At 51.5% G+C, this 16,592-nt stretch overlaps 1 protein-coding gene across 1 annotated transcript; it reads left to right on the top strand.

Annotated features, from left to right (window-relative positions):
• Positions 1–1,505: 1,505 nt before the first annotated feature.
• ANKRD60 (ankyrin repeat domain 60) lies at positions 1,506–10,818 on the top strand. The gene is given in 5 exon segments (XM_082857044.1): positions 1,506–1,605; positions 6,131–6,261; positions 7,795–7,883; positions 7,885–7,958; positions 10,139–10,818. Coding segments are annotated over 5 exon segments (681 nt in total). The 5' UTR covers positions 1,506–1,520; the 3' UTR covers positions 10,441–10,818.
• Positions 10,819–16,592: the final 5,774 nt, after the last annotated feature.

Raw genomic sequence — 16,592 nt, 5'->3', positions numbered from 1 at the left:
TCACTTTCCATTAAGGAAAAGACAAATCAGTTGGTGTTGTGATGTGTAGGATTTGCCTCCTGAATCAGATGTGCTGGTAGAGATTTGTTGAGACTCTTTGGTAAATAATCTAACCTTTAAATTTTCAGTTTATGTGTTAAAATTCCTCTATAATCTAATATGAATGCCTTTCCAGTGGAAAGCTATTTTTATGACTAACTTCTCTGCAGAAAGTATGTTGAAAGCTTGCATTTTATTCTTCGTTGGTAACAACTGAGATTTTCCCAAGCTTGTTCTGGTTGCCCTTGCTGTTCTCTCCTGTAGCTTCTCCACCAGTTTAGGTCGTCACGTATTAACTGTTCTTAGGTGCAGTGTTGAGTGTCTGTGATTTGACCACTGAAGGTAAGCTTCCTGTTTTCTTGAGCACTCGGCCTCCTCCGGTGAATTAATGGAAAAGCACGAGATAGTTTCTCACAGGTGCAGCTGCCTTGAAAGGCATCTCAACAATCGAACCATCTCAGCTTTTCCCCAAGTGGACATTTCCTCCTTGCTAAGTGTTTTCATTAGCGCCTTTCTCACTTCAAGAATTCGAGAACGTTTTCAACATGGACGGATTTTGACGTAGCTTTGCAAATTTTCAGGAAGGGCTGTCTCCCACTTCCGGAGTGGCCAAGTATCAGGTTTTTTCACTGTCAAGTTGGGCCCAGATCGGCTTGAAAGGGGTCATATTTCTGCAGTGTTGGTTTTTTCCTTCATGCTAAGAAATAACGATTTTTAAGCATGGCTAAGGTCTGCACTTCACCACCCTCTGTAGACGACGCGTGCCAAGATGATTTAGAGCGTCATTCACGCATAATTCCTACAGGTAGTTGGCCCCGAATTGTGCAATGACTGTATTTTAAACAGACATGGAGAGGAGGTCACAGTTGCCTAACAACGGCCACGAGCCGCCTCGTCTTCCAGGTTCAAGGAACTGACGGTGAGAGCAGTTCGTAAGCGGCGAGGAGGAGTCGGGGATGCGGCCGTGCTGGGTCTGCGGGGCGCGCGGCCTCGGCGAGGCCTCTGGTTGGGTCTCAATGCATCCTCCCAGTGTTTTAGAAGCGCCCGGGCCCTTTGCTCCTTATCGCAGACACGTCACCCGCGTCCACGTGGAGCCCCGCCTTGGTTAACGGCGGGCCCGTCGGCCCACTGCGGGCGCTGGTGGTTCGGCCGTCCCGGAGGGGCCGCCGCGGCGGGGGCGGCGATGACGCGCGGCGGGCCGGGCGGCCGGCACCCGGCGGCGGAGGCGGCCAGGCCGCCGAGGGGGCGCCCTTCGCCCAGACCCCGATGCGGGCGGGCCGGACGGGCGGGGGGGGGGGGGACGGGCTCTGCCGTCCCGCGGCCCCTCCCCACGCAGCCCCGCGCGCGCCCGAGGCCGGAGCCGCGTCGGGGACCCGCAGGCTGTGAGCCTGGCGCTCCACTTGGCCTCAGACGTCTTCGTCATGCAGGTGCTGCTGGAGGATTCCGGGGAGGTGTTCCCAGTGACAGGCTGCCGCAGCGACATGAAGGTGCGGGAGCTCAAGGAGGAGCTGGACCTAATAGCCGGCATCCCCTTCAGCCTCCAGCGGCTCCAGTACCTGGACCAAGGCGGCCCCTGCCCGACCCCTTTCCCGACCCCGCGTATTCCCTCGACCCGGGGCGCCCAGTCCCCTCTGAACCCGCAGTGGCGGAAGGGAAGCCCGCCTAGAGGAGGACCCCCAGATGTCAAAACAAACCCCACCCCCGTGAAACCCCGGGTGGAAAAGCTAATCCTGGACACATAGGGATTTCCCAGCTCCAGAAAAGCCGAGCTTCACGTTAGACCTCACATCTCCAGGCAGACCCTGTCCACAGCAAGACCCTAATCCGCCAGCAAACCCTGCCTGCGCTGGGACTCCAGGCCCAAAGCCAGCCGTCTAGTGTGGCCTGCCAACCTGAGCCCAGCCCTGTGCACGTCAGGACCCCAAGTCCCGAAACAGACGCTGCCGCCGCAGGGCCCTCCAACACCAGAACCTCAGATTCCCACGTCTTCATCAGGGACCCAAGTCCCAAAGCCAGCAGTGCCACACGAGACCTCCAGTCTGAAACGCCTGTCCTCAGCGGGACCTCACAACCTCGGGCAAGGCTGCTCATGTCAGGACCCAGACGGAATTAAACGTCAAGTCCCTGTGCTGGGCTGTGGGACACCAGAACCCCCAGCCCTCCAGCCAGCCACGTCCGTGCAAGGACCCCAAGTCCAGAACAGACCTGCCCAAGACTGAACCCCCAATCCCCAGGCTAACCATGTGACCATCCGAACCCCAGGTCCTCCCAGCAACCGTGTAGACTCAGGGACGCTAAAGCCTTAAGCAAACTCTGCCCTCCTCAGGACCCCGTGTCTCTCCACGAACCATATGCACGTTTGAACCTCAGATACAATCCTCAGGTGACCCCGGCTCACGACAGAAACCTAAGTCCCAGAGCGTGAAGCCTACTGCCCAGATCATGACCCTAGACCCCAGAGCAGGTACATCCAATTCTGAGCCCCACTCTCTGCTTAACCAGTTGTGCACCTGAACCCCAATCCATCAGCCATCTCTGTCTACGTAAGGATGCCGGGGCTCAAAGTGAACTCCTCCCACATCTGGACCCCCAAATTCAAAGTTAACTCTGCCCACACCTGAAAGCTAGTTCCCAAGCTCAAAATGACGACAGGAGAACCTGAAGCCAAGTGTCATCAGAAGGGCTCCAAGACATGAGATAAACTGCCCACACTAGGACCCCAAACTCAAGTCCAGTCTACCCATATCTGAACCTCCAACCTCCACAGAAACCACGCCCACACCGGCACTCCAAGGTTTAAGCCAGCTGTGTCTGTGTAAGGAAGCCAAAGTTCCAAACGAGCCTGGCCTACACGAGGGCCCCCAAACTCAAAGCAAACTCTGCTTGTATTTGAAAACCCAAATCCCTCATCAACCTGATCCACACCAGAACCCCCAGCGCTAGACCAAACCCACCTGTATTAGGACTCCAGATCTCAGAGCCGAACCTGTCACTATCAAGACCCCCGAATCCTGGGGCAGACCTGATTCCTCACCCCCGGTTGCCACACTACCCAGGCCTACATCAGACCCCCAAATCCCCAAACAAGTCCTGCCCGCAGAAGGACTCTGCATCCCAGAACAGACCCTTCCCATAGCAGGACTCCCAGACAGAAAGCAAACCTTACCTTCATCAGAGCCCCAATCCAGAGCAAACTCTGCCCTCATTGGGACCCCAAATCTCAAAACAAACCCTGTCCACGTTTGAACCCCGAATACTGGCACTGACCCAGTCCGTATCAGAACCTCGAATCTCAAGCTGCGCCCTTGTGACGTCAGGAGCTCAAAGCTCGCCCAATCGGAATCGAAACCCAGCGCCCAAAGCTCACTGTGACTGAATCAGGACCCCAAGGCCCCCTGTCCAGACAGATCCCATGGGGGAGGCACCCCGTGGCGGGCAAGGGCCCTAGAGCCCCATCTCCCCCTCCATCGGTCTCCTTCCCTCAGCCTGAGGACCCGGCTGTCCCGATCCGATCCCTACAGTATTTAGGATATGAGAACAGGATCAAAGTCCCCAGGCTCCAACATCTCCCCACCCAGTTGAAATCAATGCAAAAACACTTCAAGAAAAATGAAGATATAAAAAACTCTCTGGTCTGCTGCACAGAGAAAGTGAACGGCCAATATTGCAGAGAGATTGCAGTTATACTGCAGGGACCGGGAAGCCATGGAGACAGAGGCCTGAAAGCAGCCGGTCTCCACGAGAATCGTGTTCCCAGGCCCTGCGCTTCCGGGGCTCAGTTTCCTAATCTGTAAAGCAGAGCCCCGTGAGCTCTAGGATTCTCAGTGCCGTGTCCCCCTTTAGGCAGAAGTGACTCGGGAGACTCAGAAGGTATATTGAAGGCCCAAATCCTTTCCTTTGCCCTCTTGGAAATCGGTTAAGCATTTTTCATGATACGTTTGCTTTGCTATAGGGGTCTTTGGAAGATGCTCTGGAGCATTTTTGAGGCTTTACCTGGAAAGAGATGCACCTGTGCTTAATGGGTTAAAAGTGAAGTGAGCTATGGAAGAACTTAGTAAGAGTTCCAGAACAAGTAATTCGAAAATTACGCGTCCTGAACTACGGGTGTCCGGCACCCCTAATTTATTTTTGCCGATGAGCTATGCTGAGCAATGAATTTAAGAAAGCTAAGAGGGAATGAAAGGGGTGGAGTGGCTTAACACTGATGTCACAATCCTGTCGCTCAGCAAGCACTTAGCAACTGTGAGAAGCCTGACCTCTCTCAAGCTTGGATGCCGTCCTTCCTGTTGACGGCAAACGAGAAGGAGAGAAGGTACAGCACGTCAGTAGAAGAAATTTGGGCTTCTGCTGATGCATAACCAGCCTGATGCCTCTTCACCCACCTCAGAGGTTGCCAGGGAGGATCAAATGAGATAATGAGTGTGCAAACCCTGAGAGACCCAAGTCTAAAGGGGGTGAACATCTTCCTGGAGGCGGGTCACCTTTCCACATCTGTTGTCAACTCTAATAATTTATTTAGCCGGTGGTAATGAGTATTTGTCTAAGGTGAAGGCGGTTGCTGCCTGCCTGTAAAAGGAGAATGTGCTCTGGTTTCTCTAAGAGCTGTTTAGCATGTGTGAACCGTGCTCTTGTGTTTCTCAGGGAAACACAGCCTTGCTCCATTTTTTTCAAAGTTGTTAGGAAGTCTTCGAGTTGTCTTACTTAGGCAAATGACTGATTATTCTCTGTGTCAGAACCACAAATAAGACCCTAATTACCAGATTTGCTAATCACTATTCCGTGTTTACATCCACCATCTGGAGTTGCTGGGGACCAAAGGGTACCAACAAAATCTAGAGTGAGCGTCACGTGGCACCCGAGGAAAGGCAGGTCTGGAGTCCCAGCGTTGCCGTTTGCTGGCCGTGCGAGCCTCCGTCCGCTCTTGCAGCACATGGAGAGGACGAACTTGGCTTGTCGTGAGGTTTAGAAATCACTCAATCATGAAACCAAAAAACTCATGAATTCTACTCGGAATAAATGATAATCCAACCTGGGCAGAGTTGAGAGGTTCCATTCTTGGCACTGCTTATTGGAGATAACAAATGACTCTGTTATCCTTCAGCTAGGTTACAGGTGGCCATGAAGGAAGAAGTGTGTGTCTTTTAAAAAGTAAACTAAAAACAACTGCATTTTTCTTAAAATTTTCCACAATCCTCTTCTACTAATTCTGATGGTCTGCCCCAAAGGGTCTGAATTTAGGAAGTGTGAGTGGATCCACCCCCCGACCCCCATTCTTTCATATGAGGAAGGGGCTATTTGGGGACAACCTCCCCAACAGAGAAAGGATCTCTTCCATCCCACGTCACTGAGACGCTTATGTTACCATAGGGTCTCCACTGGGGCAATTTTGTCCCCCAGGGGCCATTAGGCAACATCTAGAGACATTTCAGTGGTCACAATTAGGTGAGTGGGCTACTGCCATCTTGTGGGTAGAAGCCTGGGATGCTGCTAGACGCCCTGCAATGCCCAGGACAGACCCCACAGCAGAGGGGCATCTGGCCCCAAATGTCAGGAGTGCCAAGGTTGAGAAATGCTGCCACAGACTACAATTTGAAAGATCTGACAAATTTTTGTCATTATTACCTCTTTAAGCTAACTGATGATAACATTAACCAGAATTAGTTAGTATCTTAGTTTAACATCTATAACTTGTATAACCGCATTGCACCACATCTGTAATATACAGTTACTTCAAGTTCAAGTAGCTCTACTTAGGGTTTGCCTCCTGAAATGACTTTTATTCACTCATGTATTTTTTTGCCATAGGTCAAGTTACAATTACAGAATCTTATAAATCGTTGCCTTTTTTTTTCGTTGCCTTTTTTTTTTCTTTTGGTTTGGCTTCTCTTTGAGCTAAGCCAAATTAATTTTCTAAAAAGCATCAATAACCACAAACAGACGGATGTGGGGTCATCAAATGAGAGTAGCGCTCGAGGCTCTCAAATTATCCTTGTGATACCCAAGGTCAGGTAATCTCTTAACTAAACCAATGTAACAGTTTATCTTTAATGCCCGATTTTTCTTTTTAAAGAAAAAAAATCATTCCCTGGAGGAATTTTGATGGATGACGCTACGCTGAGGTGCCACGATGTTGTTCCTGGTGGGATTATTTCATTACGTATCTGGCATTATGATGGATGGACGGAACTGGTTTTGGCGGCTGTGGAAGGGGATTCCAGTAAGGTGTTTTCATGCTTCTTTAAATGGATATTATACTTCATGAACCAGCTGGAAATTGTGTGTGTGTGTGTGTGGGGGGGGGATTCACTTAGTCTTTAATATGAATATTTGGGTAAAAGTTTCAGAGTAGAGGAAAAAGATAACAAGGACTCATGTCATCATGATCAAGTCGAGTGTTGCCATTTGCCGTTTGGCTTTTGCGATTTCACTGCGTCCACGTAGCTGTGACTTGTAACCCACTCACCGTGCCCCAAAAGGAGCCAGGGCAGCACGTTTTCTATTCACGTGTCTACTCTGTAAAGTTGAAAACCTAAGTTAACAGTGGAGAATGCCAGATCACTTGGAAACATGTGGCCCAGAGTGTTCAATGCTGCAAAAAATCCTCTGGGGGGTCTGCTCTCACCCAAGGGGGAGAGACTTGGAAGCACAGTGGGTGCCGTTATCTCTTGGCCAGGCCTTGAGCTGGGTGCTCAGCTGGGCTCTGGGGTGGGAGTTGGGAGGCAAGAGGAGGAAATCAGGGTGTCTACCCAGCAGTGAAGATGAATCATTCAGACACAAGGGGACAAGTGCACGTTCTTTCTGGAAAATAAATTCGGATGAGAAGCTATGAGCTTGTGGAGGAGAGAGAGTTTACTTCTGGCTGGGATGGGGGTCAGGGAAGGCTGGGTGCTGGAGGGCCGTTGGGCCTAGGTCTGGGAAGGGGGAGTGGGCTCGGGGGAGGCGGGGCCAGGACCTGCTGCCCTGGAGCCTGAACCTTAGAAGGAAGGGCGGGGCCCTTCCTTGCATAATCCTCTGGTTCCTTCCTGCTTTTCTCCTCTTCCCCTGCCTTCCCTTGCTTCCCCTCTGGCTCTGTGTCCGTGCCTGGACTTTCTGGCTCTTGCTCTGGACATGGGTGATGGGTGAGTCCCTCCTCTCTTGAGCCAGAATTGCTGTCACCCCGCTGGGGGCCCCTCACATCCCGCTTCGCCCCACACCGGATGCTGCACATCTGCGACCGGGTTCCTATCTGTCGGAGCCCATCCGTAGTCGTCCTCCTGTGCTCAGAGCCTTAATTCTCCACGTGATGATTATATCCCGGGGCTGTTATTCACCTGGGAGCAGAGTTCAGAGTGTCCCAAAAGTTAATGGAGACAATGGGCCCAAAAATAGACCGGAAGGCCAGGATCCATCACATCTCCAGAGACGCCTGTGCCCCTCTGGGGAGGCCGTGCCGTGTCGGCTGGGGTCTTCCTTCAGAGCCGTAACCCCCTTCCTCTGGACACCCAGAAAAGCTATTTTCTCTCTTCAAAACATGGACAGGAAGAATTTCCTGCCTCCCGAGCCTGGCTGATGGTAAATTCGTATTTCCTGGACGTGTAGAGAGAGTTACATGTCTTCCCCTGGCTCGTTTCCAGCTCCTCCGCTCTGATCCCATCACCACCCTGCATGTGGCATCCAAGCAAACTTTTCCTCCAGTGTCCCATCACCCACCAGCCAGGGGTATCTGCACTTCTGAACTCACCCAGACTCACGTGCGTGACTGTTTACCTCGCCCAGCTGTCTTGCCTCGGTGTTGCCGAAGATGCTTTCCACCGAACAACAAATGCGCAGCATTTTGATGACAAGCAGTGGAAGCAGTGGATTTCTCAGAGCGTTCATGGCGCTGTATGTTGCCTCACACAGGGGTCGCTCGGAGGCTGTTCAGTACCTTCTAGAACACGGTAATTCTGATAGCAGCCGAGGACATTCAAGAGTGGGGTTCCTTTGAAGGCAAGGGGGACACAGCGGCTTGCCTCCTGGTCCCTTCAGTGATGGTTTCCTGGACCCAAGTTTGTCAACCACCAATGGAGGTCCCCATCGGGCCACTCAGTCCCTGTCTGAGGGGGTCTTTGGACATGCTTATCGGAGGCTGTGTCCTTTCTCTTGCCAGGGGCTCAGGAAGATGGACCTTTCAGGACACCAAGCCACAGGGCTTCCTGGTTTATTGCGTCCGACCAGACACTCCGCTGGGGGTATTCCCATCCTGTTTGTTATTTCTTCCCACCCGAAGTCCCGTTTCTGCAGTGGTCCGAGGGGTCTAGCCCCAAACCAGCATCCCTGCCTTGGTGGTTAGCAGGCTAGCCAGTCTCCTTTCTCCAAGCTCTTTGAATTTGCCCCAAACCCTCTTTTCATCTCTCCTCTACTGAAGGGCAATTACTCTCACTCTCTCTCTGTCCATAGACATAGAAGCCTTAGCCTGCCTTGTCTCCGAGTTAAAGGGCTTTGCATGAGGTTCTGTGGGAGTACATTTTATCTTCCCTGGATGTAGAGTATTGTTGGGAAAAGAGGCCCACGGATTGATGTTTAGACCATTCACCAACAGTAGACAGTTGCAGACATCCCAGGCCACTGGCTTCCTCGGGAAAAAGGAAGAATGTGGTATTTGGTCAATGGTTTGGGGCTCAGGAGGGGGCCTCATCTGAGGGTTTCCCATATCAACTAGCCTCCAAGTTAGACCCCTCCTTCCCAGCCTTCGGCCTTGAGCCCAGGCTCTCTGTGTTGTTTCCCCCACTTCCACCAACCAAGCTGGGAAAGCATCTCAGATGCTCAGGCAGGATCCTGGGGCCGCACGTCTGTGATGGGTAGAGGTTTTTCTGACTCTCCTCCTCTCCTTCCTCCACTGTTTTCTGCACTTCTCCTGTTGTAAGATGAAATATGGGCTTTTCACAACCCAGCAGTCCGTTAAGCTCATAAAAAGTCATTTTCCTTCTGACGGAACTGTGATGTATTTGAAAGCACCAGTTAAAAAATTACAGCCAGCTTTGCAAAGTTTTCTGTCCTTTGCAGACAGTGGCTCTGAAGAGGCGCCGGGGTTGAGGCTAAGTGTTGTGAAAACCTATTTAAAACTACCTCACTGACCAGCCATAGCTCATAAACACTGGCTCCCGAAATGTCAACTGCATGTAATTGAATTGCCTTGTTTTCTGTGTCATGATATCTGTTACCCACTATTTGATTCAATTCAACAAGTCCGTATGGGACACCTGTCATTAGCCCATCCATCTGCAGGAGGCAGTGAGGAATTCAGTTGAAGTGAAGTCTGTCCATGAGTCAGGCTGCCCATCATCTGTCATTTCCCAGGCGCCTGTCTTCTCCAGGCATCGTGCTACGTGCCGGGGATGAAAACAGCCGTGATCAAAACAAGTGTGTTTTCTGCCCTTGTGGAGTTTATGAAGGGAAGTCAGCAAATTATTACAAATAATTAATTCCATGGTCAGTCGTGCGTGGTGTGTTCTGGAGACGCAGAATGTCTGCTGAACAAATGCAGGGGGTTTTGTGGGGAGGAGGGCTAAGGAAGGTTTTCCCGAGGAAGTGAATGAAACCTCAAAAAACAGAGTTAGCCCAGGAGAAAAAAAAAAAAAGGATGAGAGTGTTGTTAGCAAAGGGAATGGCATATGCAAAGATCCTGGGGCAGGATAAGGGAGCAGGTATACTGACGGGATAAAGCCAGAAGGCTGGTGTAAGCAGAGCATGGGCGGGCGAGGAAGATCACGGAGGGGGGTAATGCTGGAGTGATAAGGGGGGTGGGTGGGTGAGACAGAGCAGTAAAGACCTAGAACATCGCCCCAAGGGTGGTAGATGCCAACAATGGGATTTGAGTGGGAGAGTGGTACAGGCATTGCAGGAAGGTCATTGGCTGCTGTAAGAGAAGCATGGGGTCGGGGGGGGAAGGCAGTGCTGGATGCGGAGTGGGAGGGGGGAGATGCAGCAGTGCCCCCCTCCGTGCACTCGGTTATTCGTTCTTCCAAGCATTCCTTTCCCAGCCTCAGCCCTTCCCATGCTTCTCTTCTTGAACGGGTTTCCAGAGGGTTGGCTCCTGCTGGCAGGGGGCCCTCCCTCAGCCAACTTTCTTATTTCCCAGGTGCCAACTGTCAGGGCAGATCCCCCGTGGGCAGGACGCCCCTGCACGTGGCTGCAGCCATGAGCCGGCTGGACTGTATCAGCCTCCAGCTCAACTATGAGGCCTCCATCAACGACAGAGATACCAAGGGGGAGACACCCATGTCCCTCGCCTGCCGCCTGAACCGCAGCCAGAGCAGGCGGTGGATGTTCCTCTTCTACTGGATGGTGAAGCTGGGGACAAAGGACCCGATGGACCCTGTCGTGAACAAGGCTTTTCAGAGAGTCAAGGCCGGGTTTGGATCCAAGGAGAACAAAACGTAGCTCCACCTGGGAATGTTTGCATGTCAGCTCTGACGTGGGGTAACGTTCCTGAGTTCAGATCCACGGTGGCCAGTGGCTCTGGGTTAGCAGGAAGGCCGGGAAACGTGGCAGTTCCTCTGAATCAGATACGAAACCATCTGTCCTCTTTGCAAATGACTTGAGGAGGGTATTGATGGAAGTGGGTGAGTTTGTGTTCATTTCCTAAATCCATCACAGACCTAATGGGCTCCCATGCCAGCCTTTAATTTTGAGCTATTTGTTCATTGTATCCAGTAACGCTGCTTGGGGTGATGGGAACCAATTACCTTCTCTCCGATCTGGACACCATCTAACACATTGGCATAATAGGGGTAATAGCCGTGATGAGAGTAGCTCTGTTGTTACGGTACAAAACCAGCACAGGCAAACGTCACCAGGTCGTGGGCAGTGTGACCTGTGAATTTCAGTTTGTAAAATTCATGGCACTAGATGCTCCCTAAGCCAGCAATGTTCCAGAAGTTTTCCTGAACCTTCCTGGAGGGGTCTGCTGCCTGAGTCTGAGGTGGGGCTGGGGGGAGAAGCCAGGCTGACCTGGGGGGCATCTAAGAGCTTGGTTCTCCACAGGGGCGCCTGGTTACTCTTGGTGAAAGGTGATAAGCTGGCACTGGATTTGGAGGAGACGGTGTGAAAGGTGGTGAGCTCGTAAGGGAGAGGATTCGAGCTGGGAGCTTCTTTTTTCCTTTTGTCCCATCCCCAGAGGTCCAAGCACCCCCCTCCCGCTAGCTTTCTCCTTTCCTGCTAGAACTGGGGTAGCTCCAGCGTCCCTACTGTGGGGCAGTGTCTGTGCTGAACTCTGGGCTCGACACCCACAAAAGCTGCCCTGTGGGTGTGGGAGCCGAGAGGGAGGGCTGAAGGCTGGGGCGGACTGACACGCACACCCTTGTCTGAGGGGGGCACCGTGACTCAGCTGCAGCAGAAAGGCTGCTAGATCTTTGCAGAGCTTCCCAGAACTGGAAACCTGGCTTGTTGATCTAAGCCCTGATTTTTTTTTTTTTTTTTTTTTTTTTTTTTTGCGGTACGCGGGCCTCTCACTGCTGTGGCCTCCGGACAGGCTCCGGACGCGCAGGCTCAGCGGCCATGGCTCACGGGCCCAGCCGCTCCGCGGCATGTGGGATCTTCCCGGACCGGGGCACAAACCCGTGTCCCCTGCATCGGCAGGCGGACTCTCAACCACTGTGCCACCACGGAAACCCTAAGTCCTGATTTTTAAGCGTTGGCTTGAATTATGTTAAGGTCGGCGTACGGAACAAAAGAGGTAGGAGATTTGAGGCACATGGCTGGGACTGCCGACCATCGTCAAACTAACTCATTTCACTGGGGAGACGGGTAGAAGCAACCTAAGACTCACTGGGACTTTCCCCGGCTCTGAAGCCACAGGGCGGGAATGGCCATGAGTGTTGCCGGGTGGGAAGTGTTGTCCACTCTTCCACCCGTGGCCACACATGTTTCTCGGAAGCCCTATATCCTGACACAGCTTCCGGAGTCAGTCTGTGTGGCAACAGTCTCTCGACCGTTGAAGTTCTGTTTTTTAAGGTGCTGGAAAATGGCCCTGTATCCCGGCCGCCCTTCTTTCTGACTTACATCCCAAGAACTGGGTTCCACTTTTACATTCATTGGCCGCATTTCCCGCTGTCGTGGCAAGTAAGAGCCATGCTGGTGACGTGGCTTTACACTCAGTGGACGTGGCTGGACCCAGCTCAGCGATCTGTTTGACAAATAATAATCAGGAAAAAAACATACAGCTCAGCATCAACGATATCAAAACTGAGATCTTGTTTGTGGCAGACGTTCTCCAAAGTCAATAGGCAGATATTAAATAACCTTATCCAGCAGGGTCAGTTCATTTAGCTAATGAGGTGTGTTGGCAGGGGGACCTGGGCACCCTTTTAACTTAACAAGTGGTGTGACTCAGAGTCATGTGTTTTCCAGGAGCTTTGCTCTGCTGTCTTTATTGTTAGCAGAGCCAGCTGCCTGACATTTGTCCCCCAAACTCTGGAGGGAAGCCCTCTGTCTTTGTCACCCCTAATTCAGCTAAACACTTGGCCGGCAATTGGGTGAGTTCCAAACTCTCCGTGGTGACATTTTGCTCGGTCTGTGGCAGGGTCATTGAAACAGTCCTGTAGGTCCTGGGGGCTCTTCCTTTTAGACGATCTTAACATTCTAGCTGTTATATTCAAACAAGCCTGTATCACCTATTCAATAAAATATGTCCATAGCCTCAGAAGAGTTGATTTGCAATTGGTTGCCATCATCTTACACTTTGCAGAAAATTTCATTCAACATTTGAAGTTTTGGGGGGTCATGCTTTGGAGCCAACAGACATGTTTTTTTTTTTAATTGGGGTAGAGTTGGTTTACAATGTTGTTTTAGTTTCTGCTGTACAGCGAAGTGGAGTTCCCTGTGCTCTACAGCAGGTTCTCATGAATTGTCTGTTTTACACATATTAGTGTCCATTTTTTTTAAAGGGGTTGATCTCAAACGGTTTTGTAGGACCCTGAAATCCTTTTAGGCCCGAGGTATTGGGGATGGTCTTTTGTGGTGAAGCAGCGGTGGTCTGCCATCACCCAGGTGGGCCTCACCTCTGTGTGGAGACGGACAGGCTTCCTCTCGGAAAGGAGCTACTGTCAGTTGTCTGAGTATAATATCCGTCGCCCTCCTCCTTATTGCGTATCTCCCATGAAGCTGGACTCTCAGTTGCCAGCGTGGAATTGCTACTGGAGTAGTGTGGACACACAGGGCTTGGACCCCAGATTGCATCTTGGTGGCTCTGCCCTGTGGCCTTGGGCACGTTCCCTACTGCTCTGAGGTACAGGAGGTTGGAGGGTGGTCATGGGGCCTGGTCCCTAAGGTTGTTGGGAGGGCCTGGGAGGTAGGAGGTACTCAGTACATGCCAGCTCTTCTCGTCTGAGAGCTGGACTGAAGACTCCTTCTGAAGTCATGGGCTCAATTGTTGATGGTCGACGGGGCCTGGGGGCAAATAGGAGAACCATTTGGTGCCTTCCTTGGGTTCTCAAGTTCTGATCACCTTGAGACTGATGACCTCTGAGCTCAGTGCCCCCGGGAAAGTGCTGTGCAGCGTCCTTGGATTTCTTGGCGGCCACGTGAAGAAGGATCCCTCAGCATCCCCTCCGTCAGGGACACTGCTCACCAGTGTGCCTTATGTCAGCCTGGAAAACAGCCCTTGGGAACTGGGGAGCCCCTCTGGAGAGGCCGACCGCTCGCTCAAGGAAGACGGTGACAGCTGCACCTCCACCGTGCTTCCATCTGCCTTGGCTGTCCCTCCGGACCCCTGGCTGCCTGGGGTCTCTCAGCTCTGCCCAGGGCTTGGGTGCATGGCCGTCTCTCTCCAAAGACTCATCCGGGGGGGTTTCAGCTGCACTGAGTCCTTCCTCCATCTCGGGCCTGAACGCTCCCTTCTCTGAAGCATAGTCACCAACCAGACTTTCCCGGGGAGGCGAAGGGCACCCACTGGTGGCACCTCAGGGAACTTTAGTTGGCCCTGACGCTGCAGTAGGTGCCACTGAAACATAGGGTGAGAGTTATTCCCTTTTCACATCGCTCTCAATCCTTTTAATTCCGACAAGAGGAAAGTCTCCGCTTGGTGTTAGTAAGTCAGACTCCCCCCTGACCTTTGCGAAAAGGGAGCTTTTATAAGATACACAAATAGAGCAGCCTTCCGCAGGCAGCAGTGTTTTGCCAGGATTTAATAACATGGTCTTGTTTTCAGTATATTTGTGGGCTGGGATTCTTTTCCTTTTTCCACTCCTAACCAGTATGTGACCTCGGGGCAAACTGTCATCTCCAAGGGACCCCCATCATGTCCCGCTCAGCCCAGTTGCGATGAGCCATGTGAATTGTCCTGGGGAAGGGCCCGGGCTTGGCGTCCAGCAGATCCCACTTAGAATTTTCCTCCCCTGCTGGCTGGGTGGCATTGGGCCAAGCAATTGCATCTCTCAGAGCCTCAGTTTCTTCATCTGTAACATTCGGGTAATAAAATCTGCCCCTGTCATCATGGGAGGGATGAAATGCCTGGCACAGAGCAGACTCTTGAAAGATAGTATCCATTATTATTGTTATTACTACCACCAATTAATTTGCTTAAAATGTTTACTCACTGGGAATCAATACACTCCCGGCGTCCAGAGAGCCTTATAAAATTTCAGCAAACCTTATACAATGAGGGTCCCCGTCCAGCACTGATCATTCCTAGAGTGGGAGATAAATAATGTCCCTGAAACTTGCGGATTTTAGTATTAAGTACAGGGTCCAGAAAGTCGTTCTGAACTTAAAAATCCAGGGCCAGTTCTGCAGGAAAGAGAGAGAGAGAGAAAAGGAAAACAAAAGCTCTAAGGTGAGAGGAAAATTCCAGTCTCTCAGCTCTGCCTCTGCAGTGCGTACTGACTACACCAGCACCCAGCGGAGGGCACAGAAACCCATTAACATTTAGAAAAACACCCGCTGTTTGTGCTCGCCGGAAATGTCAGAGCTGCGGCAGTCTGCGCCCCACTGGAAACTCCAGAGTGGGGCTCAGCCACAGGGGCTCCCGGACAGCTTCTGTGCCTGAACCCCCGAAATTGTCCACAAAACACACATTTTTCTGGGGAGAACGTTCATCATGTCCTGTGAGGGTCCGTGGATCCCCCAAACCTGGGCACGTAACGGGGAGACCAACCTCCCCGGTTGTCAAATCAAATCGATGCAATTCAATATCCCCTTCTTACCCCTTGGGTGGGTGTTCATTGTCAATGTGCGATTGGAAAAAATGATACATACTGATAACATCTGGTGCTGATGTGCGTGTATGCGTGTGTACACAGGTGCCTGGGACACGGCTCTCTCTAGCGCTGTAGAGGGGAGCTTGTAGAGTCCTGTAGCCTTGCCGGACTTCGATTGGACAGGAGGTGTTCAGAAGGCCCTGCTACCCCACTTTGTAAGTCCGTCCCACGGAGATGAAGCCCCACTCCATGAGGGTGCGCGTGTGCGAGTGCGTGGCAACTGCTTCTGGTGGCGAGTGCCTGGAAACACTCCAGAGGCCCACCGCTGGGAAAGGTGGTGGCACGTTTTGCAGCTATTAAAAAAAACGACTTGATCTGTATGTCCAGGCCAAGGGACAGCCGCGAGGGGTGTCTGTGATGTGTCGTTAAGTGACACACAGCAAGTTGCCTAGGAAATGCGCATGAGCTCATGGAGTCACAATTCTAAAAAGGAGGCAAATCTAATACATGTGCGCATAAGCACATTCTTATTTGAGCAAAAGAAGAGTTATGTCAAAGATGCTTAAACGCTTAACATTGCTCACTTTGGGGCCGCGGGGTTGCTCTACACAGCTCTGAATTATCACAGCCGGCCTGTCTTGTCTTTCTTTCTTTTTATGGTGGTAAAAGACACATAACAAATTTGCCGTTAATGACGTTTAGTGCATTCACAGTGTTGTGTAACCATCACTCCTATCTAGTTCCAGAACATTTTCATCACCTAGAAAGAAACCCTGGACCCAGTAACAGTCCCCCTGACCTTCTCCCTCCCCCCCAGCCCTAGACAACCACCAACCAATCCACTTTCTGTCTCTGTGGATTTGCCCCTTTCTGGATACTTCACATAAGTGGAACCGTACAATATGTGGCCTTAGGTATCGGCTTCTTAGTGTGACGTTTTCCGCGTTCAGCCACGTGGTGGCGTGTATCAGCACTTCATTTGTTTTTATGGCTGAAGGATATTCCATCGCTTATCCATTTGTCAGTCGATGGACATTTGGATTGTTTCCGCCTTTTGACCATTGTGAATAATGCTGCTATGAACATGGGTGTATAGGATTTGTCTGAATACTTGTTTCTTTTGAGTACATACCCAGGAGGGGAGTCCCTGGGTCATAAAGCAATTCTGTGTTTAGCGGCATGTCCTACATTTGTAACTAAAAAAAATAGGAAAAAGGAAAAGAAGCGAACCCACCTCCCACCTGAGCTCTCCAAAGTTTGAGAACCACAACAAGCATTTATTGAACAATTATCCCGGGCCAGACTTTCTGCATGAATTATCTCATTTAATCTTTTCAGTAATCCTGAGGGCCAGAGGTTTTCAACCTTGAGCGCAAATCAGTCCCAGGGAGTCCTTAT

This window comes from Leucopleurus acutus (genome assembly GCF_964270905.1).
Source record: "Leucopleurus acutus genome assembly, chromosome: 16".
Classification (NCBI taxonomy): Eukaryota; Metazoa; Chordata; class Mammalia; order Artiodactyla; family Delphinidae; genus Leucopleurus; species Leucopleurus acutus.
The sequence above is the reverse complement of the archived record's forward strand: the minus strand, read 5'-3'. Positions and strand labels throughout refer to the sequence as shown.